The sequence below is a fragment of the Mustela lutreola genome, chromosome 7 (genome assembly GCF_030435805.1).
Source record: "Mustela lutreola isolate mMusLut2 chromosome 7, mMusLut2.pri, whole genome shotgun sequence".
Taxonomy (NCBI): Eukaryota; Metazoa; Chordata; class Mammalia; order Carnivora; family Mustelidae; genus Mustela; species Mustela lutreola.
In genome coordinates, this window is record NC_081296.1 from 133738949 (window position 1) to 133763205 (window position 24257).

The 24257-nt window shown below is 39.8% G+C and overlaps 1 protein-coding gene across 41 annotated transcripts in view; it reads right to left on the reverse strand.

The window, feature by feature from the left end:
- Nucleotides 1-493: 493 nt before the first annotated feature.
- The window catches only part of NRXN3 (neurexin 3), a 1566681-nt gene continuing 1542917 nt past the window's right edge, over nt 494-24257 (reverse strand). For 16 of the 41 annotated variants that reach the window (XM_059182656.1, XM_059182649.1, XM_059182655.1 and 13 more), the window contains one exon: nt 494-3900. In XM_059182656.1, coding sequence (XP_059038639.1) covers nt 2975-3900 — 926 coding nt within the window. In that variant the 3' untranslated portion in view covers nt 494-2974. Of the gene's footprint in view, nt 3901-11115; nt 11792-24257 lie in introns of all 41 variants that reach the window. The other 25 variants (XM_059182678.1, XM_059182677.1, XM_059182679.1 and 22 more) reach the window with 4 other exon arrangements.

The window sequence follows — 24257 nt, forward strand, 5'->3', positions numbered from 1 at the left end:
TTTATATTTTGTCTTTCGACTTAATAATAAAAAAAAATATGTCAATATGCCAGGAAACCTGGAGAGAAGGCATCTAAAGCTTTCCAGGGCTTAAGACATTATATAAGCAAGGTTCTGCCAAACCGTTAGAAGTTCGTGGACTTGTAGCATATACGTATACTTTTTTTTTAAATGTCTGGTAACTTATAGTATCCAATAATACTTCCCAGAATACAATGTTCTGTCATCTTACCTGTTCAGAAGTGTTCTCCAGCTTACCCTATCATAGCAATCTAAATAATAATGCCTCAGTTGACAGACAACGGTTGTGTAGTCCATAAATATGCCACTTCTAATAAATATATAGAAGGAATTAGTAACTGGTTAGAATATTTTACTTTGCATGGTCCTAGCTTACTTTTAATGAGTCATCCCATCAAACATACCATGACATGTTTAGCTCTAGTGTAAGATCTCTTACCAAATGTTTAGAAAATAAAAATGCATCATCATACAAGGTTTGGGGAAGAACATTTTATTGCTAAGCATATCCTTGAACGAAAATGCAAATATGAAATAAAAGAGAAAGGAAAAAGAAAAAGCAGTAACTTCACAACATCATAAAATAAATTCCTTAAGAGTCTGCTCATAAAACAACAGGAATATGATAGAAGCTCACATACAGAATGCACATGTTCCCATAAAATTGTCCAAATAGAAACTTACACTGAAAGGAATAGAACAAATGTATTTTTACTCAAAAAAAATTTAAGAAAGAAAGCAGGAAATCAGTTCACAAGACCTCAAGACTCCAAAAACAGCAATCTTTTACAGACATCGAGATATAATCAACTTCATATAGGTTGGGCCATTTAAGTTATCTAAAGTCGTGCTTTGATATCTCTTTATAATCCTGTCTTTTTTAATGACAACAAAAAAATCCGAAACTCATAACATTGAAATATCAGATAATGAGGAACACCTCTTTCCATATACATCCGTCAAGGCTACCATCGTTTTGATTGCGCTTTTTGCCCCATGTCTTTAAGATATTTCTCGAAATCAAGTATTCATGCAACTTACAAAGACCAGCAAGAGTAGATTTCTAAATCTAAACAGCTGATTGGTTTTCATCTGTACAAAAGAAATTGTATATAACCGACCCTCCAGAAAACATACTTCATTTCTGTGTGCATGTTTGTCTTGCTTTGTCTCTTGCTTTTGGGATTAGCTTTGGCCACACAACCAGTTTGTTTTTCTGTACATTGTTTCCTCTTTTCAAAAAGAAAGACAGACAACTGGAATATAAACCAAACGGAACCGAAACAAACCCATAGAAAAGAACAGACGGTTCTTAAAGCGGTTATGTACATAGGTGGCTAAGGAATTTATACCAGCAAAAATGTAGTAAAATATGTAAACAAAATCTGAGAAGATTGTTTATTCTTTTTGACACAGTTAACTGTGACAAAACTAAAACTCACACTTTCTTCACATTTTAAGGTTTACTTTTTTGTTGTTTTGTTATTTTCTTTTAAAACAACAGTCTCATTCCACTTCAAGACTTGAACAGTTTTCCTGTTTCAGTCATCCCATCAAACATACCATGATAAATATATCTGTATATATATTTATTTATATATATATTATACTATTAAATTCCTTTTTGTGTGTGTGTCACAGCAGCTTTATTCATTTATTATTTATTTATTTGTTTTTTAGAAAAGATGGGTGAAGGGAGACGTGAGCGAATGGAAGGACAGAGTTATCTGGAAGTGTCGGGCTACAAAATTAAACCACTATGAAAAACATTGTGTTGGGGGCGGGGGATGTCATTTGCACTCTGTCACCACGTTTGGCTTGTGTGACCTTTTGTGGATCCATCACACGTTGAACTCCCCTACTGTCTGTTTTGATTCTTTAACAGACTTTTAGTATTGTCTTGTCTTTTATTATGTGCATGCATTTCAGTCAGTCACATATCCAGCCCACCCCCTCTTCCCCTTCCCTGGGAAAGGCTCTGTTTTGTGGGGCTCTCTCCTTTACCACGATTTGGCTGGGCTAATGAACAGGAACAATATTGTTAAGTAAAGCCAGTAGCTCTGATAAAACCAGCCCTAAACCCATCTGGTCAGGGTTTGGGTGGCAAAATCTGAAATTAGATCCTGAGGGACCAGCTTTACAAATCAATGCCATCATCCATCATGTGATTTTGCTATGTGTTCAGCAAAGCATCATATAGGAAACAAACAACAGATTCTAGAAATACCACAACCTGATATGTAGAGTGAACACCATGGTAGCTTTTGAGTTCATATGGCAATAGTCTCTCTTACTTTCATTTTCTGAGTTTTTTTGTTTTGTTTTTTCTTCTTATGTCCAGTCATTCTCAAAAAATAAACAAAAACCCAAAAGCCATTTTTTTTTTCCCCTCAGATCTTGAAAAGTTACACGTACACTGGCCAAAACCAGATAAGGGTGGGTTTTTTTGTTTGTTTTTGTTTTTAATTTTTTTCATTTTTTTGTTTTTGTTTTTTACATAATTAAACCAAAAGAAAAGAAAAAACATCGTTACAGTCAAGCTTCACAAACATCATTACAGACTCACTTGGAGTTATGGAACAAGTAAGCCATGAAAGTCTTCTACCTTGGGTGAAAAGTCCTCAAGAGAAGGAAGCTTCCAAGTCCGCGAAAGTGGGGGAGCCATCGGCTTGCTCCAGAGCGCAGAGTGTGTGCTTTATGATACAGCAGGGCAGAGAGAATGTTCTGTCTCCGAGCGATGACTGAATCAAAGCAGCCATGGCTGAATTTTATAGGTAGGTACATCTTTGTGTGCGTCCTTTTAAAAATGGTTTTCCCCACCGTAGTCATGGTACACCCCATATCATAGTAATCACAGTTCTGACATCTGTGAAATTCATTTTCCAAGTCTTTATAGATGTATATAGAAATAATTCTGTGTCATAAATTCACGTGACTGTGAGCGGTGTCATTTTTACACGTAATACTCCTTGTCCTTGTTTTTCTGTTTCTTGTGGCCGCTCTTCGAGCTCTGCTGCTTCTCCTTGATGAGCGTGCCGTTGCTCTGGGCTGAGTTGCTGATGTAGTTCCGCGTCTCGTCCACTTGATAGGACCCCTCGTCCCTGTTCCTGTACTTGTACATGGCATACAGGAGGATCAAGATGCAGAGGGCAGCAGCAGCCACAATGCCGACGACCATCCCTGTTGTACTGCTCGACTCCCGGATCACCTCTGAGGCCCCCGGAACCCGTCTGACTCCCGGCTCCGTGGGGTTTGCTGTGGGCACATTACGGAACATGGGGGAAGTAATTAGTGGGCTCTTCAGTTTGGTGCTGTCTAGCTCATAGGCAGTGGGCAACGGAGGCAAGACTATATCAGGCTGGGGTTTGAGATCACGGTTATTCATTTTGCCAGCTGGCAATTTGGGCACCATCCCAGACGAGGAGGAAGCTGTGAAGCGGATCAGCTCAGGGGACAAAGATGTGGTAGTAGTCCTACTAGTTTCGGAGACTTTGTTAGGTCTAAAGTCCTTGGATTCCCACTTGGGCGCATGTGCTTTGTAGCCACCTTCGAAGATTGAAGTGGAAAGACTCTTATCTGTTACCAAGGAGAAGGTGGTGTAAAAATCTTCATCATCAGTAGGGGGCAGGTTAGAGTCAAAGGTTTCCCCTGAGCCATACCCAGATATCACCAAGCCATCATCATCACAACCATCGCTGCCTTGGTCCGACAAGCAAGGTAACCCCGCCTCAGAGGTCATGGACAGGGAATCTTTGGTGGTCTCAATAATGGTGAGGAGGGGGCGGAAGGTAGGGGGGAGTGTAATGGAAGGTGCACGAGTAGCAATAGGAGGGGTAGCTAAAGGGTCTTCTACAAGAAGAGGGACAACTAATTCACCTCCTGGGATTGAAAAGAAAAAGAAAAAAACAATTAGTATATTTGTAGACAGACAGAATTCCTCGTCATTCTCAGTGACTGTATTTCATAGGCTAGGCATCAGAAATTACGACAGAATGACCTGGATCCGCACGTGGATCCTTTCTTGTTGTAGCCTGATCATTCTAAACTGGCTTATAGCCCATTATATGCCTCTTGCCACCAAAATCTGAAATCCTTAGGTGTTAAAGATACTCTCAAGTAATTATTTATCTAGAGTTCAAGTACTCTGTTTCCAGGATCTGCTCACGAGATAATGACGTTCCATGTTCCTGTCGGCGAGAACTGACTGGCTATCAGAATTGTGGGTGTGCGTGCGTTCATGCATGTGGTTAACCCGGGAGCCCTAGCATTTCTTTATTATTTTCTTGGGTTTCTACTTACTTGCTCCCATGAGGATGAGCGTGATGCATTTCTCCAGGTCCCAGAGATCAAGATCCGTGAATAAAAAAGACCGTCTTTAGTACTTTAAGCTAATTTTATTAGCATTTATCAATTTCAGTCTTCATTTATTTTATGCTAAGGGAGGGGAACCTAGGAGAGGTTGAAATGTTCATCTAACAAACCCTTTTGGACTACGCTTTTCCAAAAATTCCCCATTAAATGACAACTCACCTGGCACTGATCTCATATTATGTTCAGGCATTGCTTTGATGCTCTATGCGATAGACGCTGAGCTGGATATTATTTTTAAAAATACCCAGACTAGATATCCATGCCTTGTGGAAAACTTAGATTCAGAAATGTAGAGATAGCCAAGGAAGGTTTTAAAATGGGCAATTCTTGGGGCACCTGGGTGTCTCAGTTAGGCGTCTGGCTTCTGCTCGGGTTATGATCTCAGGGTCCTCAGATCAAGCCCCTTTCGGGGCTCCGTGCTCGGCTCAGCAGGGAGTCTGCTTCCTTCTCCCTCTTCTTCTGTCCCTCCTTGTTCTCTCTCTCAAATAAATAAATAGAATCTTAAAAAAATTAAAATCAGCAATTTTTATCTAGAGTGGGAAAAATAAATTGGTTTACCCACAGACCCGAGTTATCACACTTATAAACATGTGGACTAGGCCAGGAAGGAAAGTTCAAAGTGGTTCAGTAAATCATAGTGTTGCGAATCATGGGTACCACAAATATTCTGTGGTGGGTGTTACTCACCTAATTGTAGGGCCACGTTTATTACTCATATACGTAAGCAAGATAATCGAGGTCTCTTTACAGGGTTATTTTTCAAACAGAGAAAGAATCTTCGGAAGTCACAGTTATCTCCTCATTGAATTTATTCCAAAAATGTATTCTAGCTGTTTTAAAGAAAAATCCTCTAGCGGGGATGGCATGATGTTTCCCAGTCCCAGTCCATCAGACAGGTGAGTCGCTAACAGGATATGATTTCCGAGCTGGGTCATTAAGCACTCAGCCAGGTGTGATGCTCTTGTGTGTTCCACAGTAACTGCCCTGACGGGATGGTTGGTGTTTGAACATCTATTGTCAGATAGATGTTCAGCTCTTGCTGAAGTGCCCCTTATCGGTGATAAAGTCAGACTTGTGTCTCACAACTGCAAAGTTCTAGGTAGACCAGCCTTTGAGCTTACATGGTCTTTCCAGGTTCTTCCTACAAAAACTGACTCACAAATGAAAACTCTCCTGCTTAGCTTTCCATACTTTATATCTTTTTTTTTTAAAGATTTATTTATTTAGTTATTTGACAGAGATTACAAGTAGGCAGAGAGGCAGGCAGAGAGAGAGAGGAAGGGAAGCAGGCTCCCCACTGAGCAGAGAGCCTGACGTGGGGCTCGAACCCAGAACCCCAGGACCATGACCCGAGCCGAAGGCAGAGGCTTAACCCACTGAGCCACCCAGGTGCCCCAATACTTTATATCTTTAAAAATGTTTCCTGTGCCTCAGTTGGAACTGCTGCGTCTAACCGGCCCCGATTGCAGCTGTGCTAAGAGAAGGGTGTCCCAGGAGGAAGGCTGTAGCATACCTTCAGAGCACCTGAGAAGAGCCATTTGTTCCCATGTCAGATGCTTTATTCCAGAATCAGCCAGGAACATTGTGTTATGCAGAGAGAAATGGAGTTGGGGAGGGTGGCAGTAATGGACATAATGTATGTGTATCTTTGGAAGGCAAGCGGTCATCTCTGTCCTACCTGGTAATGTTACCATATGTAGGGAAATAGCACACAAACTTGAGAATTTCAAGATGGTATTTTGGGCTATGTGCTAACCCTAAGCTGCTTTCTTCTAGGGCTTAAGAGTTTCAAGCTACTGAGTGAAATGATCTTCGCAAATCTGTCAAAGCTTCAGACTTGCTTTACTGGATCACTGTGAGGTTTTTGTTTTGTTTTGTTTTGTTTTGTTTTGTTTTACATTGTGAACATATATAATTCATATATCTTGCAGCATATTTAATGAATAATATAAAACTTTTGCTAGTTTTTATAAATGGAATTTGGAGCACAGTTCCCTAAATGGAAGCCAGTCCTAAAACTAACCCTGAGTTTACTTTTCACCTTATTCTTCTGGGGGCGGGGCGGGGCGGGGAAAGGGTGTGTGGCAAGTGTTAATATTTAAGGTGACCCATGGAAAAAGGCAGTGTTTAAGGACAAGAAGGGCGATGAGAAGAGAAGGCCTATGATGTGTGTTTGAAGGTTCCCTAGAGATTACTCAGGGATGATTTCACTTTCCTTCAGAGAACAAGACAGGACTTTTTTCTTTTTTTTTTTTTTTAACCCATCTCACCTAGAATAAAAGTTTAGCTTGTGTGTTCTTTTCTGGCACAAATACTGAGAGTCCTCTGTTCCTTAGGACAATGATAAAAACCTGCCCCATGTCTATTAAGCAGAGGAGGAGCTGGGATAAAGGACAAGGAATATCATTCTGCAAAAAGTCAAAAGCCTGGTACAAAACACTTAAATATCAAGGCAAATCGTTAAGTAGGGTGCTGGTGTCCCTCAAATGAGATTAAGATTACCGCCTTCATAATTACACAGTGGCATTCTTTTGCAATTTTAGTGTACCATCTGGGACACCCAACTGGTGTCTTACATTTGCCTCCTTTCCCACTCTTCTTCCAATCCTAGCTGGAGCTTCTGCAGTGTCTTTGTTGTCAGAAGTCTACAAAATCCACAAACTGTTCAATCTGCAGCTGAATTGCCCCCCCTTTCCTTTGCTATTCACTTCCCAATTCAACGCCCTTTTAACCTCTCTTGGATTAAAAGAAAAGGAGGAGAAACCATCATTTTCATAATGAAGTAGAGAGACGTAAAGCTCACCAGTTCATAAAAGCTTCTGAAAGGTTGGTGAGCCCTTAAGTGACATGGTAAGACCTTTACTTTAAAGCTAAAATGATGGGCACACTGCTATTTCAGAGTTTAAATAAAAGGACCTGTCTAAATTACTAAGATTCAGGGTTTTTTTTTTTTTTTTTGCCATTTTTGTTAATAATCCTGGCAGCAGTGATGAGAAAAAAAATAATAAATGAACCCCCTTGCCAAGGAAGAGTGAGCCCCAGTTCTGGTGGTAGGTTCATCAGTGAAAAGGGAGAAAAGCGTTCATAGTCTACTCCCTTTCCTGGCGTCTTAAGATACTAAAGAAAGTCTTTAGCTTAAAGGGAAGACAGCTGGGCCATGTGAATTGTTACAAAGGGGAATTATGGTGAAAATGAGATGGAAAATTCTAGAGATGTATAAATGCACAAGGTTCCTGGGACAAGTGTGTGAGTTGGTATGTATAATCAATTTTAATATCAAATTCCATCTTTAAGATTTAGGATGATTATAGTGTCCTGGGGAGTTCCAAGGGCACACATCCTTTGATATGAGGAGATGAAGGATACATTGCTCCCATGATTAGATCCATAAGAGAAGTAACTTGGGTTATAGAGAGCTATTTAAGATTTCATGTTTATTTGTTTTAATCTAGAATGATTCCCTCGGAAATGCTGGAACAGCGGATGATATGTTGTTTTCAGTGCCCAAAGACTATGGAGTCAGGGATCTACCAGATGTCTATGCTTATAAAAGTATTCATTGAAGCAACAACCCTAAAATCATAGGGGGTTACAGGCAGAAACCCTTCACTGCAGGCCATCCACACCCTAATTTCCTATTCCATTCCCTGAATTTTTCTTTGGCTTGGAATAAGAACTATCTCTATTCCTTAACGTTAGCATTTTAAATCAGGAACATATACCCTTTTTGACAGGGTTGTGCTTTTCTTTAAACTAGAGAGATCACTAGGGATATAAAAGGTCTATTTTAGCCCTGAAGGCTGCCCTGCTTTTTTGCTTTATGAGTGTATTTATAGATATATAATTCATGTGTCTAGGGCTGATACCCAGCAAAAGGGGCTCTCTGCCATCGAAAAAGACAGTGTATTAAAAATTTAATAGAACTTTTCTGAACTGTGAGAATGTTGCAGGTGATGGTGAATGCAGTGGGTCATCTGAAAAAAAAAAAAACAGGAGCAGCACAAAATTTCAATGTGGCTCCAACCTTTGCCTCTCTGGAGATATTTGAGTCTAAGAAGTCACAAAAATACCAAACCAATGACACCAAAGAGCCAGACTGAGAGAGGACACCATGCTCCAGTTCCTTGAATTTCTTTCATGTCTATTTAGGTTCCTTTCTTTACCTCTTATTTGCATTTTTCTAGTTCTCTGCTGAGAAATTCACCTAATACGGAAAAATCATGCCTCCCCCCGCTAAATTAGTTGGTGAATGATATTCACCTCGTTATTTGGTGCCAAAGCAGCGTGTTCATGTAGCATAAAAATCTCCTGAAGCTTGCAGTCCCCGTCCACCTTCAGAAAAAATAGCCGCAGACAAACATGGCAAAGACCCGGGGAGCAGACTCCAGAGAAACTCAAGGGTCTCAAAGGGGCTTTTTAATAAGATGAGAATCTCTAAGTAGGACGTTTTCCCCCCTAGTTTGTCTGAAATGGATTTGATTCTGAAAGGCTATGGATTCTATTTTTCAACATATGCCCACGTGAGATGAGAAGCCCCTGGATATCATTCTGTGTTGTAAAATAAGGAATGTTAGGTGGAGTTTTTCATTGACCTATTGAGTGAGAGATTTGCCACTGGAGTCCCTCCTACTCAGGCTGGCCTCCCAGCTCCCTAGCTTTACTAGCTATGAATTTGGTGAGAGTTCTTAAACTCTCTGAAGAATGGCAATGACAACTTAGTCTCTCTCAAACCACCAGTGTGAAGAAGAAGAATGCATGCTAATGTTAATTTTAATGCATATTAAGTATTTAGCACAGAACCCATTGTTACTCCAAAATGCTATTACCAGTATTATTTCTACTAACATTTTGGACCTGTAGATACTGCATCCTTCTGACTTTTTTTCTTTTTTTTAACGTAGTAGACTCTTGCTAAGGTGCGAGTATAGAAATATAGGTTCTACATTATTGAGGCTATTTTATTTATTTATTTATTTATTTTAATTTCTTTTCAGTGAGGCTATTTCAAATGCAGACTTGGAAGACTGATTTATAAGAATTCTAAGAGCCTATGTTTAAAAAAAAAAAAAAAAGATTACCCTTTTATTAAGTTGACCTATGGATAGCATCCACAACAAAAATAAATTCTATTAAACAAGATAACATCCCATTTAGGGAGTTCTTGGTTTTAAACCCAAATTATCGTCCAGCACATGAAACATAAAAGTCATATGAACTAAGAGAAAGCCCGTTCACGAAAGCTGCTGGGTTGGAAATGTATCTGTTAACCACTGTGTAGTCTATTTCTATAATAGTTTCTGATAACACAATACCTGAAATTAAAGTGAAACAAGTAACCTCTTTATTTAAAAATTGTATAGCACTTCTTACTGATCCTGTGTTCCCAAAGCCCATAAGGCAACATTAACCCAAATACCTTTAAGGTCGGGATATGCTCAGCGCTAAGGTCCCACAAAGTGGCAGTACCTACCGACCTGAAAAGTTTCCTAAAATAAAACTTTAGATGTGATAATCATCATGTTTCTTCTTGGCAGAATCCTTTTAAAGTTTACCTGATTAAATCCAGGCGAGAAATAGCAACTATTAATGAAAAGGGGAAAGGGAAGGGGAGGCAGAGAGAGATTGGGACAAAGGGAGGGAGTGTGGGAGGAGGAGGAAGAGGGAGAAAGGCAGAGAGACTGGGAGATAGGCAGGGTCAGGTCGGAGAGGGAGGGTCAGGGAGAGAGTCGGGAGGGAGAAGGAGAGAGAGAGGTAAAAGGAGGCAGGGGGGGCAGGGAAGGAAGGAGAAGAAGGGAGAGGGAAGATGAAGGAGAGAGGGAATGAGGGAATGAGGGAGAGGTAGGAATGGAGGCAGGGGAGGAGGGAGAGGCAGGGAGAGCGAGCAGGAGGGAAAGAGAGAGGCAGGGAGGGAGTTGGGGGGGGGGAGAGAGAATTGTGTCCCTTCTGTGTGTATGTGTGTGCTTTCACCAGTACTGAGTCCTGTACAGTGGAAGGCATCATCAGAGGACAACACTCTAAACAGAGGGGATCCTCCATGCCTTCATTCTCGATAGAACTGATTCCGTAGTCTGCGGTGCTGGTGGTGGCATAATCCTGGATAACCAAACTACCATAGTCACTTGAGAGTATCTTAATTTCCCTTTGCTGAAGGAAAACACAATAAAGGACTGATTTCCCTAAATGTTTTCTGAGGAGTTAAATGAGGATGTGTTACCACCGATATTACTTGGAGTTAACGCACTTTCTTGTAGGGGGTCCGGGCCTCCCATAAGCTGTTAGCAGTTCACTATCCCGCTGTAAAGCCTACAGTTACTTTCAAGGCTTTAAGGTTGGTTCAGGCAAAGAGGCGAGGCTTCCTTGGGATGGTAAGAACAACTCACCCACCCCCTTCTACCAAAAGTAGAGTTCACATTGATCGTTAGAAGCAATTCAGCACAGAGCATAACAGTGAAAATTAAGCAGAGGGACACAAATGAAATAAAATATTTAGTACTGTCTTCAAATCATATATAGAAAATAAAACCAACATCAGGGCCAAAGGAAGCTAGAGGAAAGGAGAGCAGATAACATTGACCAGGCATTCACAGCATAATGACAGGGGGAAGAAAAAAAGTAAAAGCAAATAAAAAATAGAGGCTGTTTTTGGAAAACAAAGAAAGAAACCATTTCCATAAAATAACTTAAGTGATAAAAGCATACCGTATTAATTTATAGTCAACTTACATCAACAAATTGCCCGCATGTTTTTTGGCATGAAAGAAAAATTTACAAAAGAAAGTTGTGTAAGAATGCTCTTGGACAAATAGAATTGCCACATTCTTGTAACTTGCTTTTTTGTCGTCACTTCTTAAAAAACTTTTGAGCAAAATGTCTAATTTTTCAAATCTAATAATTTACAACAGAGGATGATACAGGGAGGCAACAACACATACATCCACACCACATAACATGAAAAGAAAAAAAAAATCTGCACTTCAACAAAGTTTTACTTTGAGGGGCTTGGGAGGTCATTGATTCTGAATTTGAAATAATTCCAATTGCGAGGATTTAAAAATTAATTAAAAAACCCGTTTACTTTTTTATAATTTACCTTTCAAAAAAAATCTATGAATCTGGAGGGTTTTGAATGAACTTCTGCACTGATAGAGGTTCTCAGATATATATTTAATTTTTATTTTTGTCTTTTTGACAAGTTTTAGATTTCCTTAAGGGGATGGATGACAGCACATAAATTTGAACAATGCTGAAGAAAGGGGGGTATGGAAGGTGGCGAGAGGGGAGGGTCGTATTTATGAGTGTACTACACAAGAGATGATGATGATGGGGGTGAATGTGTAAGTGAGTCGCCATGTCCATGTAAGGGCGGCACGGAGTGATCTAGCTGCATTAGAGCTTCTGGCTGTAAGGAAGGGATGGGCAATATACAAAAACAAATGAGCCTACACATGCCCATCTACAGAAATAAAGAACAGAACTCTAACACAATCTCACACACCCTAAGCTGCAACTTCTTCAACATGCAATTACTCCAAAAATCATTACAGTGTCATTCAATTAGAGTTTCAAATAATAAAAACAGTTACACTTCTTTCCTACTCAAAGTAGCCAAAATACATAAAATAATACTAATAATCATGATCAAAAGATTAAAAGCAAAAACAAGGAGACTAGATTTATGCATTCAAGTTGAACAACTTCACCAGCAGCCACACAGCCCCATCTAGAGTCACTTAGGGAAGGGGGTTAGAGACTTGCAGAGGTGATGGAAAGGCAAGCCTGTATAGGGGAGCCCACTTGCTGGGTTTCTAATCACTACCCTAGAGAACAAGGGTGCTGTCTGAATGACATCATCCGTCTTCCCCCCGCCACCCCAGAGAGAAGGCGCTAATTCCAAAGATGTGGATGTGGAGATTCTGCCGCTGAAGTTGTTCCACATTTAAAGAGGGAGTGGGAAAAAATTGCAAAAAACAATTCATAACTTTTTTCTCATAATTTTGGATAAAACCAAATCTAAAGTTAAAGATCTAGCAATTCAAAGAAAAAAACATTGATATATATACATAGATAGAGATAATACAAAAAGCACTTAATTCCCAAAGAAAAAAGGGAGAAAAGAACAAAAAAATTTTTTTAAAGAAAAAAGTATTGCACACACTTTCAGAGATGAACAACCAGATGCACATGCTGAGGAGGCACAGACAGAGCAATTAGGGGACACTTTTTTTTTTTTTTTTTGCTTTTCTGGCTTATTGATTCCCCTTTTGGTGATAGCCAAAATTAAAACCAAATTTTGCATTTTCTTTAAAAAGAAATTTTGCATTTTCTTAATTTTTTTTTTTTTTTTGGTTTTGCTTCTTTAAAAAAAATAAAAAGGGCGTGCAGTCTGGATGTACGTCATAAGTAGACATTTGAAAGAGAAGAAAGTGGCTAAGACTGACAAATGGGTAATCTATTCTTTAACTGTAGGAATGGTAATCAAATTAATACATGCTTAAAGTAAGTTGCATTTAGGGAAAGTAGAAAAACAGAACACAAGCTAGGGTTGGGGAGAGGTCAGCAAGACAAAACTGATTTGGGGGTGGGGGGAAGGTACGGGACTTAGTCTCATGCCTTTCCAGTAGGGGCAAAGGGCATCCTATGGCTTTCTGCCAATTGCAACAAGGAAAAGAGGTGCACAAGTGTATGTATGTATGTTGTGGCCTGAAGTAAAGCCTGTAGTGGCAGGAACTGAGGTAAAAATACATATGAGTTTGTGGTTCTGCTCTAAAAAACTTAATCCCACATTCATTCATAGACTTGGCATATTTTGTTAGTCATAGAGCAGTTGTAACTGCATTGTTGCCTATGAGTTTTCTGGGGTTTTGCTGAATTGACAGGGTACCATATGTGACAATAAGGTGTTCATAGAATGAGCCTGATAAATAGCAGATAGAGCAATAGAGATCTCTATTAGTAACAGGGGCAAACCCCCTCTCCACTCCAAACACAGAGCATGGTTTACTCCAGGTCCTCTGGGGTGGGGGGGACTAGACCAGTCTTCTAGAGATCATGTGGGAAACAAATGTTCCATCCAATCTATATAGAGAAAAATGGAAAAGAGAGAGGGAGAGGAGAGGAGGAGAGTGAGTGGCTAGGGGAGAAGGGGGAGTGTGTGTGTGTGTGTGTGTGTGTGTGTTAGAAATGGCCTCAGCCTCTACTGGAAGAAATCTTGAGAGTTATAGTCAATATTACATCCCTGTGGGAACATTAATGTCCAACCAAGGACTCGGAAACCCAGGCAGGCAAACCACAAAGGTAAGACACTTGAGAGCACCTGGTTCTGACACAATCCTAGTCACTCCTAGGAACTTTTCTGGGTGACTTTGACAAAAAGGAATAAATTGTGAGGATGAGTCAGACTTTGGCCCCCTCTGGGACGCCCCTTTTATTATTTTATTTTAAAATAATTAGAGTAACGTGTCCCCCATGGGTCCGTCCGTACCAAGATTTTTAGTCTCTGGTTTAATAATGTTTATCATTATTGTAGGAACTTCACAAAGAGCAGCTGGGAGGTTTTAGAAGGAGGGAAAAAAAATCCCATTCATACTGGAAAAGAAAAACCCTTGTTGCCACTGATTTTTTACAAAATAATTATACTTTTAACATTGAATTTTATGGTATGAGAAGATCCTAAAAATACTCAAATGGCCTCATAAGGCATCAAATGATTTCTGCAGAACAAAATTTTGATAATACTCAAATGGGCTTTTTTTTTTTCCATAGGCAATTTTTTAAAGTAGGAAACATAAGTGGCCGAAGTATGAGATTTAAAGAATAAGATGGTTCCAATATATACATAGTCCTGTCTTATAAGAGGTGTTAAGAGGGTGTTTTGAGGAGACCCATCAATTTGGGTGTCCTAGTTTTTTACTGAGTAATTTACCTATTTCAAAATAGCCTGTTTTAAAATTCACGCAAGTCTGACATATCACTTACATTCCGGAAATCACTGGTTGAAACAATCAAACATAGCAAAATTTAGGGTTGTCACTTTGCAAATAAAATAAATATTTTTTTAAACCCATGGAAGCCATAGTTTCACTGAAGCCAACACAAACTCTAGTGCATAGACACTTTCATAATATGTCAGCCATAGTTACCTACACAAGCTTGTTTGATTTCTAATGTAAGGTACAAAGTAGTATTGCTAGTAGTTCAAAATCATGTCCCAGCTTTATTTTCATCTTTCATCAGCTGTGGTAGGTTTTATCCTCAGTAACTACATAGTTCTGTTACCTATGTCTCTACTTTCTGGGTGTGCAGAACGATTTACAGTTATGCCTGCCATTGAGAACAAATAATACAATAATTTGACCTGAAATAGTATATTTTGATGCAACTTTTTTTTTTCTTTTAATCCCACTGTGTCCAAATAACCCTGTCTAAATGTAAAGCCAGACTTTTAAAACCATCAAATGCAGTAAGATGCAATTCCACTGGTCAGAATTCACCTCAAGGAGTGCGCTTCTTTCAAAGACAAGTTTCTAAACTGCTTGGAGTTGTGCTTGACACCCTCCAAAGACACTGATGTAACTCAAGCTGTAGACCTGCCTCTTTGGGGGAGAGGGTCCTACCTGCGAATGGACATTGTTTTCTGTGTGTACAGGTGAGGCCCGAGAAGAAGACCTGAATGAACTACTTTGTATAAAAGCAAACATTTTAAATTTCTGAGGGAAAATAGTGGAGAGAAACAGGAAGAGGCGGCAACCCTCATGGGAGTCTGGTTGCAATTCCAGGAAGAGTTAAACCATTCCAAGTAGGGTGGGTAAGAGAAAAGTCTGGAGAACAAATACCTACTGAGGATTTTCAAGGTTTTTGTTAGATCTATGAGGTAGATTTCCTCTCTGTCCCTCCTACGGCAGATACAAAAACATTTCACTGATTGCTATTCTATGTGTCCATGGGAAGAAGGGAGGGATTCTTTCAGGATGATCAATGGCTCAGTTCTGAATCACAGTTTGGCCAAGAATAAAAATGGAGGCTCTAAAATGGATATAGCATCCAGGACTATGGGAAAGGCTGTCATCTGTATACAAAATGATCCCTGCATGTACTTTTGACTTCTCACAAGCTCTTCCTCAGACTTAAGGAATGCTCACAGAAGGGGTGAAGAAACCTGCTTCACTGAAATACAGTATTGGTTTCTAAATAAAAAGTTTAACATTTTTTTAAAATGGTGAACAAAAATGCCCCAAGTAAAAAACTCATATACTGTCCATTCCCGAACTCAGTTTCTATACATCATTAGAGTAGATAGGGAGAGACAGAAAAATTAAGAGATGGGGAGAGAGAGAATTTAAGCTTCCAAGATGGACAACAGAGTCCAGGACACCATCAAGCCCAATGTTCAGAACTGTATTTCTGTATTAATGATCTGCTTGCCCAGTTTTGAGTAACTTTTCATACTTAAGTGGATGAGAATGGATATAACATTACATTACAGTGGGTAGCATTACATTTTAAAACTAGTAAGATAGAACATTTATTGTGGAAGGACCTTAATGACTTCTTTCCCTTTCACATAATCTTCTACTTGAGGCTTAATTTAGTCCCCACGATCTCCATTCTTGTTTGTGAACCCGCTGTGCCCTGCAGAGATTTCTGCTGATTCCCGACACTCCGTTGCACTCCATTTGCTTTCTTCTTAGCCTCAACTTGACTCTAAGGACTTTAGTGCACACATGGAATCTTTATCTTTATTTGCCTACCAACTAGAATACTAATAACCAATCAAACATTTCTGGACTAAACTAATGAATGAGTAAATCAGTTAATATGTTTAATTGTAATTTTTACCCCCCCGACCCCTACCAACTAGGCTATAGCTTCCATAAAGGCATTAAAATCATGCATCACCACCATGGCTTGCCTTGCGCCTAGAATATGGGATAGAGCATATAGGATAGAGATGTTAGGGTCAGGAGACCTAAGGTCCAGGGTTGGATATAGTGCCCACTATACTGGTGTCTTAAGAAACTGAATAAGTCAGTTAACCTCCCTGAGTCAGTGTCCTCATCTGTAATAATGGAGATTATGATGTCTGCTCAATTAACCGACCTCACAGGATAGGTTTAGAGGACTAGTGAGAATTTGAATGTGAAAGTGTTTATAAATTCTAAAGGGCTTTCTAGATGTTACTGTTGTTTTCAAAGCCGACACCATAGCATCTGCTATAAAATTAGGGTTTCATATTCCAACAGAGGAGGCTGAGTCCCAGACAGCTGAGGTCAGTGCTACTCCAAGTGTGATCCTTGGAGTCTGCTTCAGCATCAAACAAAGAGCCTCAATCCAAAACCCTAACCCAAATACCTATTATTAGGCTTCTTCTGAAGCCCTGTCCCTAACCCTCCAATAAGGCTAGTAAGTTCCTAAAGCTTGCTTAGTTCATCTTTTAATAGTGAATTTTTATTATTTCTGTATGTAATTTCACAATTACTTTATTTCACCCTTCATGTGGGTTTGAGCTGTACTCTGAAGAGCTCTTATTTTGAATCACTTCCATAACGACCTATTTATTTAGTGGCAGGTGGACGAACCTGGAGGTGAGTTCTTGTCCTCTAGCAAACCACGTGACTTGAGTCAAGTCACTTGCTCTTCACTCTAACCCCTTGGAAACAACACACATCTCAATAGATATCAGAACTGTGCGTTAAGACGAGGACAGGAGGGAACTGAGGGTCCAGGTAATATTTTGGCTCCTTCCTCCCAGAAGTGTTAATACAGAAAGATACCCAAAAGGAAAACTCTATTAAGAAATTTCCAGGAACTACTATTGTTTTCATGTTCACCAGGTATTAGTGCAAGTAAGCCTTTCTTCCCTTAGGATATTGAAAGTTCCCTGATTCACAAGCTGAATCTGTACGCTTATTTTGTGTGTTTTAATCTGTCTAGCATAGAGCAGGACACACCATAGGTCTTCAGTGCATATGTGCTGAATTAAACTACAAAAATAGAACAGCTTACAACACTTCGAGCTCTGTGTTGTGAAGTGGGTGGGATTCAAAAAAGCTCTCCTTGCTGGTGCTAGTTTCTTTAATCAGGAGGGAATATATTCATGAAACAATGAGAAAGAGCAGTACAAAGAGGGCTCAAAGCCATGAATTTAGCAACTGCTCCCTGGCTCTTCACCTTGCCTCCAGATAGACTTTCAGAGATAACATCAACAATAGCTCACTATTTGCAAATGATTATGCCTTTGTAATACTATTAAAATCCAAAACGGTAATATAAAATACTTATTTTATGTCAACATGAAAGTCACCTGTGTGCCAGTCAGAAAAATGGAAGCTCTGTCTGAAATATTTTGTTCCGGTAGTTGGAAGAGCCTGAGATCCCTCCTTTCTTCCTCCTCTCTCTCTCTGCCTCTCCCTCCAGGCTGGCCCCTGCCTTAATATTTTGAGTGATCCCATCTAGCCTCTTGGCTACACATCCTACCATCTATAGGACGATGATTTCCAGTTCACCACCCACTCAGAATTCTAGTTCCCCATCTCCACTGCCCAATCAACATTTCAACTTTGATACCTAAGAGGCGTCTCAAATCCAAAGGTTGGAACAGAACTTCGGATTTCATTTGCCTCCTAAACTTGTATCTCCCCTAGGATTTCCCATCTTTTTAGTCTGACTCATATGTACAAACCCCTAACTAGTCATATACTTGGGCCCCTACCCCAACTCACCTCCACATATCCAGTGTACCAGCAAGTTTCACTGACTCTACTCTGGCAACAAATTCCTCACATGCCTACTTTTCCCAATGCCATTATCCAGGTCCTCGCATAAACCACCTTGATTCCTTGCTTGAACTCTGTAGTAACCTCCCAACCTACCTTCCTGCCTTCACTATTCACTTCCTAAAACCCATTCTCCATCATGAGCCGAAATGCTCTTTCAAAAGTATATGACATAGGGATGCCTGGTAGCTCGGTTGGTTAAGCGACTGCCTTCAGCTCAGGTCATGATCCTGGAGTCCTGGGATCGTGTCCCATATCGGGCTGCCAGCTCGGCAGGGAGTCTGCTTCTCCCTCTGACCCTCCCACTCCTCATTTAAAAAAAAAAAATGTATACAATATAAATCAGATCAAGTTGGTTTCTTGCTTAAGATCTTTAAAGGTTTCCCCGGGGGAGCCTGGGTGGCTCAGTGGGTTAAAGCCTCTGCCTTCGGCTCAGGTCATGATCCCAGGTTCCTGGGATTGAGCCCTGAATCGGGCTCTCTGCTCAGCAGGAAGCCTACTTCCTCCTCTCTCTCTCTCTCTCTCTTTCTCTCTCTCTGTCTGCCTCTCTGCCTACTTGTGATCTCTGTCAAATAAATTTAAAAAATGAAATCATTAAAAAAATTAAAAAAAGGTTTCCCCAAACCCAAACTCTGTACCCTGACCCTCAGTTAAAGTGCCCTGTGATCAGCTGGCCGCCTGTCACCACTCCCATCTCATGTACTGATCTCTCACAGCAACTCTGTCCCAGGATGTCTCCGCCTCTGGCTATGCTTCTCTAGCTTTTCCTGCAGCAACACTTTTCCTTGCTCTTTGCCTCCACTGATTTGGGTCTCTCCTCTAATTTTATTCTTCAGAGAGGCCTCTAAAAGCAGCCCCTACTAAAGTAGCAACCTGCTCCCTAACTGATCTTGATTCTCTCCATAGCAGACTCTTGCCCATTTGTTTATGTTCAGCCCTCCCTCATTGGTAGGTAAGCTCCATGGGAACAGAGACTCTGTCTTGTTCTCCACTATACTTAGAGCAGAACTGGACATATAGTAAGAGCTCAAGAAATCACTGCTGAATGATTTCATTCAGTGACATCATTCCTGAGTGCAGGCACTGAGTAAATGTTTCATAAACTAACGAAGCATTGCATTCTCTATTCTGTTTTGTTTTCTTTTACTCTTCTCCAAACCAGATGGGATTTCCTTGAGTTCTAGTCAGCAGTTCCAGTGCAAATTGGACCTTCTCAGCCACGGCTGGCTGAAAAAGCCTTCTGAAAAAATACACCAATAACTCATTCTCCCTTTCATAAACCAGCGCTGCGATGTTTATTAAAAACTTGGGCTTTGCTTTGCAGTTGTGAAAGCTAAAGATAAAATAAACGGAATATTCAGACCTAGAGCTGCCAACTTTGATGCTTGTCTTTAGGCAATAGCAAGGAAGGAGCCAAACAAATTATCAGCAGGAGGAATGGTGACCAGCGTAGTAAAAATGTACTTGGTTATCTTTGCCTCTTCTGGCATGGCAGTCACTGATAGCAGAATCTGGCAGCACTGGGATCTTTCTCCTAAACTGGTACCCTGACACTTTTCGATTGTGTTTATAAGGTAATAAATTATTCAAGAAGGTTTATTTTGCTTCTGTTGTCCACAAAAGCTCATCTCTCTGTCATTATGATCAGAATTCTTTTTTTTTTTTTTTTTTAAAGATTTTTGAGAGAGCGAGAGAGGATCTCAAGCAGACACACACCAAGCATGAAGCTGATGTGGGACCCGATGCCATGACCACAAGATCATGACCTTAGCTGAAACCAACAGTAGGATGCTTAACTGACTACACCACCCAGGTGCCCATATGACCAGAATTGGTTTTGTTTTTTTTTTTGTTGTTGTTGTTCTAGAGTTTCTTTGGGTGGTAGCAGCTGGGCCTCCCAACCTATTACTTCCTCTCCACAGGCCCCTTAAATCATGTAAGTTGTTCATGAGAAACAGCTGAACTTGAAAACACTTGACACTACAACTCACTATATCTCAAAAACTCCCTCTTTTCCCTAAAATCTATTTTCATTGCAGGGAACATACAGTGCTCATAAATCATTAGCACTAAGGCATTTTCATAATCAATGGGAACTAATACTATGCAAACAAGATGAAAAACTGGCCCAAGACTCATACACTTGATGTCAAGGTGCTGTACTATGACTACATGCTTTGACTGTGTCTGACCTGAGCCTTGAGGAGCAGAAGACTGCAGAGATGTCTGCATGGATGGCACATATCATGAGATTATTCTTAGTTTTTTCTTTTGGTAAATGAAACTGTTATAGATTAGAAGGAGCTACAAGAAATTCCCTAGTCATTCCAAAAACTCAATGCGTATGAGCCAGTAGATTAGTAAAAACAGATGCTTAGGGACAAACGCATATGATCAAATGATGACCATAGTGATCTCCTTGAAAATATGAGGAAAGAGAAAGAAAATATAAATTGTAATCATATAGTTAAAACACTAATTAACCAGAAACCTAATTCTGGAAGGAGATGTTCTAAAGTTTTATTGAGAACTTATTCTTGGCCAGACATCATTTTTGAATGCTTTGATGTATTTTATTTCAATAAATCATTGCAATTATATCTTACCTATTAGTAAACTTGGGCTGAAAGAAGTTAATTTGCCCAAAGTTTTATACCTAGAAAGTTAAAAAGTCATGAATGGGCGCGATCTTATATGTTTTTACATTAAACAACAATGCACTCCTGAAATAGAATGTTAATATTTGGTTCTCAGTGAGCATGGAAAATTACAAACAAGCTACTCTTTCGGCACAAAAACAACTTCTACAGGAGATCCTAGGATCTCTACAGATTTATTTCAAGCTCTTATGACTTTGAAATTATTATTGCACAATGAGGTATTCAGAGAGGGCTATGAGGGCTTCTCCTTCTTGTTGATTTTTAAGTTTTGTTTTTTCATTTGTTCTGGTTTTTCACAATCTCAGGTCACTTAAGCCAGACCTACTAAATCAGTTTACTGGGGCCAGTGGGGATGGGAAGACAGGCATGTCTGGATATCTGCATTTGTTCCCCAAAGGGGTTTTTATGCAAAATCAGGTTGAACTTTAGTGAAAAAACCTGAACTAAGTCCCAGCTTTGATCCACCCCCTGTGACCTTGAGTAAGCCATAAACTCTTGTTTACAAAATGGAGATAAACTTCACTGGATACTGAATCAATCAAAGGAGACATTTCATATACAAGTATTTTTTAAAATACATACACAGAGGGGCGCCTGGGTGGCTCAGTTGATTAAGCCACTGCGTTCAGCTCCAGTCATGATCCTGGATTCCCAGGATCAAGTCCCACATTGGGCTCCCTGCTCAGCAGGGAGTCTGCTTCTCCCTCTGACTCTTAAACCCTCTCATGCTCTCTCTCTCTCTCCCCCTCTCTCATTCTCTCACTCAAATAAATAAAATCTTAATATATATATATATATATATATATATATATATATATATATATATATATATACATGTATTTCCAGAAATGTTTAAAGAGTAGTAAATGATCTCACTGGCACATCAAAAGCTCCCGAACAGTTTCTAATACATGGACTGTAGGACCACACAATAAATGCTCTGAATATTCTATGAGTAGCACAGCATATATGGCAGTTACCTAATAAGTACCTATCAAAAAGTAGTCTAAATGATTTGATTCCTTTGTTATTTGCCTGATTTGTTAAAGTGTAAGTGCTCTCTGAATATCTCTGTCCCACATCATTTTCTTTCATACAATATCCGAATCCGTCATTGACTCTATAGAAATTTTTCTTAAAGCACCATAAATCAATTGTTGGGAAAGATCATCACATTGTTCTTTTTTCATACCCTATTATTTTCTTCTCCATTTTAACCTCAAACCAGAAGGCTCCACTAGTCATTCTAAAGTATGAATAAAAATGGCTTTCTCTGTACTCATTGAACAGGCATGGATGTTACTAGCACAGCCCCAGGCCGACCAGAAGACACCAGAATTGGCTTCCTACTGTGTCCTTTGAGAACCACAGAGCCTACCATGTCTATCAGAGCAACATGGGGTCAGGACAAGGGTAAGATGCCAGTCTGGCTTCACAGGAGGGTTACAGAGAGAGAAAAAGCCTGATAAGCAGTTCTGGAAACAGCAGTGCCAGTGACCACCTGCTCACTCTAGATGAGGTCACCTTTTTTCAATGTGGGCTTCTGTACTCTTTCTTCATGGTATTCGTAAACATCATGATCTATTTTGCTTATGCTGTCTTGGATGGATATGTTCCTTGATTTTTAAGTTTTCACGCTACATGTGATGACCATATGAGGTATCTTAAAAGATTTGAGACACATGAAAGGGTTTACTTTTAGCAATTGTACCACATTTAATTAAGAAAGTCAGCATGCCGAAACCCTGAAACCCACTCGCGGTCCCTGTCTTTATGCAGAAGTTTAATGGGCTCACAGGCAGTGACTCCATTAGAACATTTGCTCACTAATTTTACTCCTGTTTTTTAGTATTAATCTATAGTAATGTTTCCCCCAATGCCATTTTCTGAAAGGTCGTATTTGTTTTTTTCAGATGGATGGATAGTATTATAGGTTGAAACTTAAAACTCAGTAAGTACCAAGTATTGTCTTTACAAAATCACATGGCTTAAGGCTGGGCTCGTGTGGGTCTCTCTTGCTGAAAACAATACAGCTGATTTTTTTTTTTATAGATTATTTAGTTATTTAGTTATTTAGTTATATTAGCCCTTATAAACAACTAACTAGGAAAATCTGTGTTATCTTAGATAATTAAGCAGAGTTTTTGGTAGTGGCAAAAGTAGGGCAAAAGGGCAAAAGTAGGCAAGGCACAAGACAATGGAAATACACGCTGGCTTAAGGACTAGGACTGGAGCAGTATCATATCAACTTAGAGAAGTCATTTCGTCCTTAGACCAGTTCTGTTTCTATCTGTGTTTTGGCTCTTCCTAAATTTTCCTTGCAGATGAGGGCGGTGTCTTGTTTCCTTAAAAATATTTAACAAAAAACAAGAGAACCTACTGTTTTGATGCACCCATCTGTCTGCTTAAACATTAAGACTTTTTTTTTGTACAACTCTAGGGGATGGGATTCCTCTCACAGTCTATGTAAATATTATCCTCTGGAGTCAAGCAACGCAAGACCTACAAAGCCATATTCAAGAACCCGATGAGATTACCTTTCTAGTTATGAATAGCATTTGTATATACTCTGAATCAGCCCTGGGTTTTCTTCTTTTCAGTCTTATTGCAGACAGCTAAAATTTGGACAGAACAGGAACACACAGCAGACGATTGTCCTTGGTCACTGCTACTTAAGTTTGTGGGCAGTGTTGACCAGATGGGTAAAGATGGTGAACGAGGAGTCACAGTAATGCGGCCATAGCACATGATAAATACCCACTAAATAATTACTGCAAAATAGAAAGGCATTTCCCATGTGCCCGGCAGATCTGGCTAATGGGTATAAATCAAGACACAAAGATACTGCTTGCAGAGCTTAAGTGCTGGAGAATGTGCATTTTAGCTTCTAAATAGCCTTCATATCTGAAGAGCTTTGATTAATCCACAGTCCCTAGGACATTTCTTTAAAAAACAAAAAAACAAAAACCTAAAAGCAAGGACTTAACTATGCAAAAGTCTCTAGAGAATAACTCGGGTGTGATACTTTTCCTGAAAGTGACATCAAGGAACTATTAGTGGTGAAAAGAATAACTCTGTAAAGCAATGGTATTCACTATTAGTGGCCCAGAGAATAAAGCCATGAGAGGGAAAGAGCCATGGAAAGAGCTATCTAACATGCTTCCAGAGAAACCAGGAGGATGAGTAAAATCCGATGCTGCTGGCTCTTTCCCCACCCCTGGTTATACATCCTACTAACAAGCAAAACTTTGAGAAAGTAAGCTCTCTTGACCTTCCTAAGGGAGATACAACACTAGGGCGCAAGGTGTGGAAGCACTCTTACTTACTGATTTTCTGACTTCAAGTGCTTACATTTTCTGTGCCCCAGAGAATTATTGCCTATAAAATGTGAGGACTGGATAAGATGATCTTTGGAGAGAACCAATGACTTAAG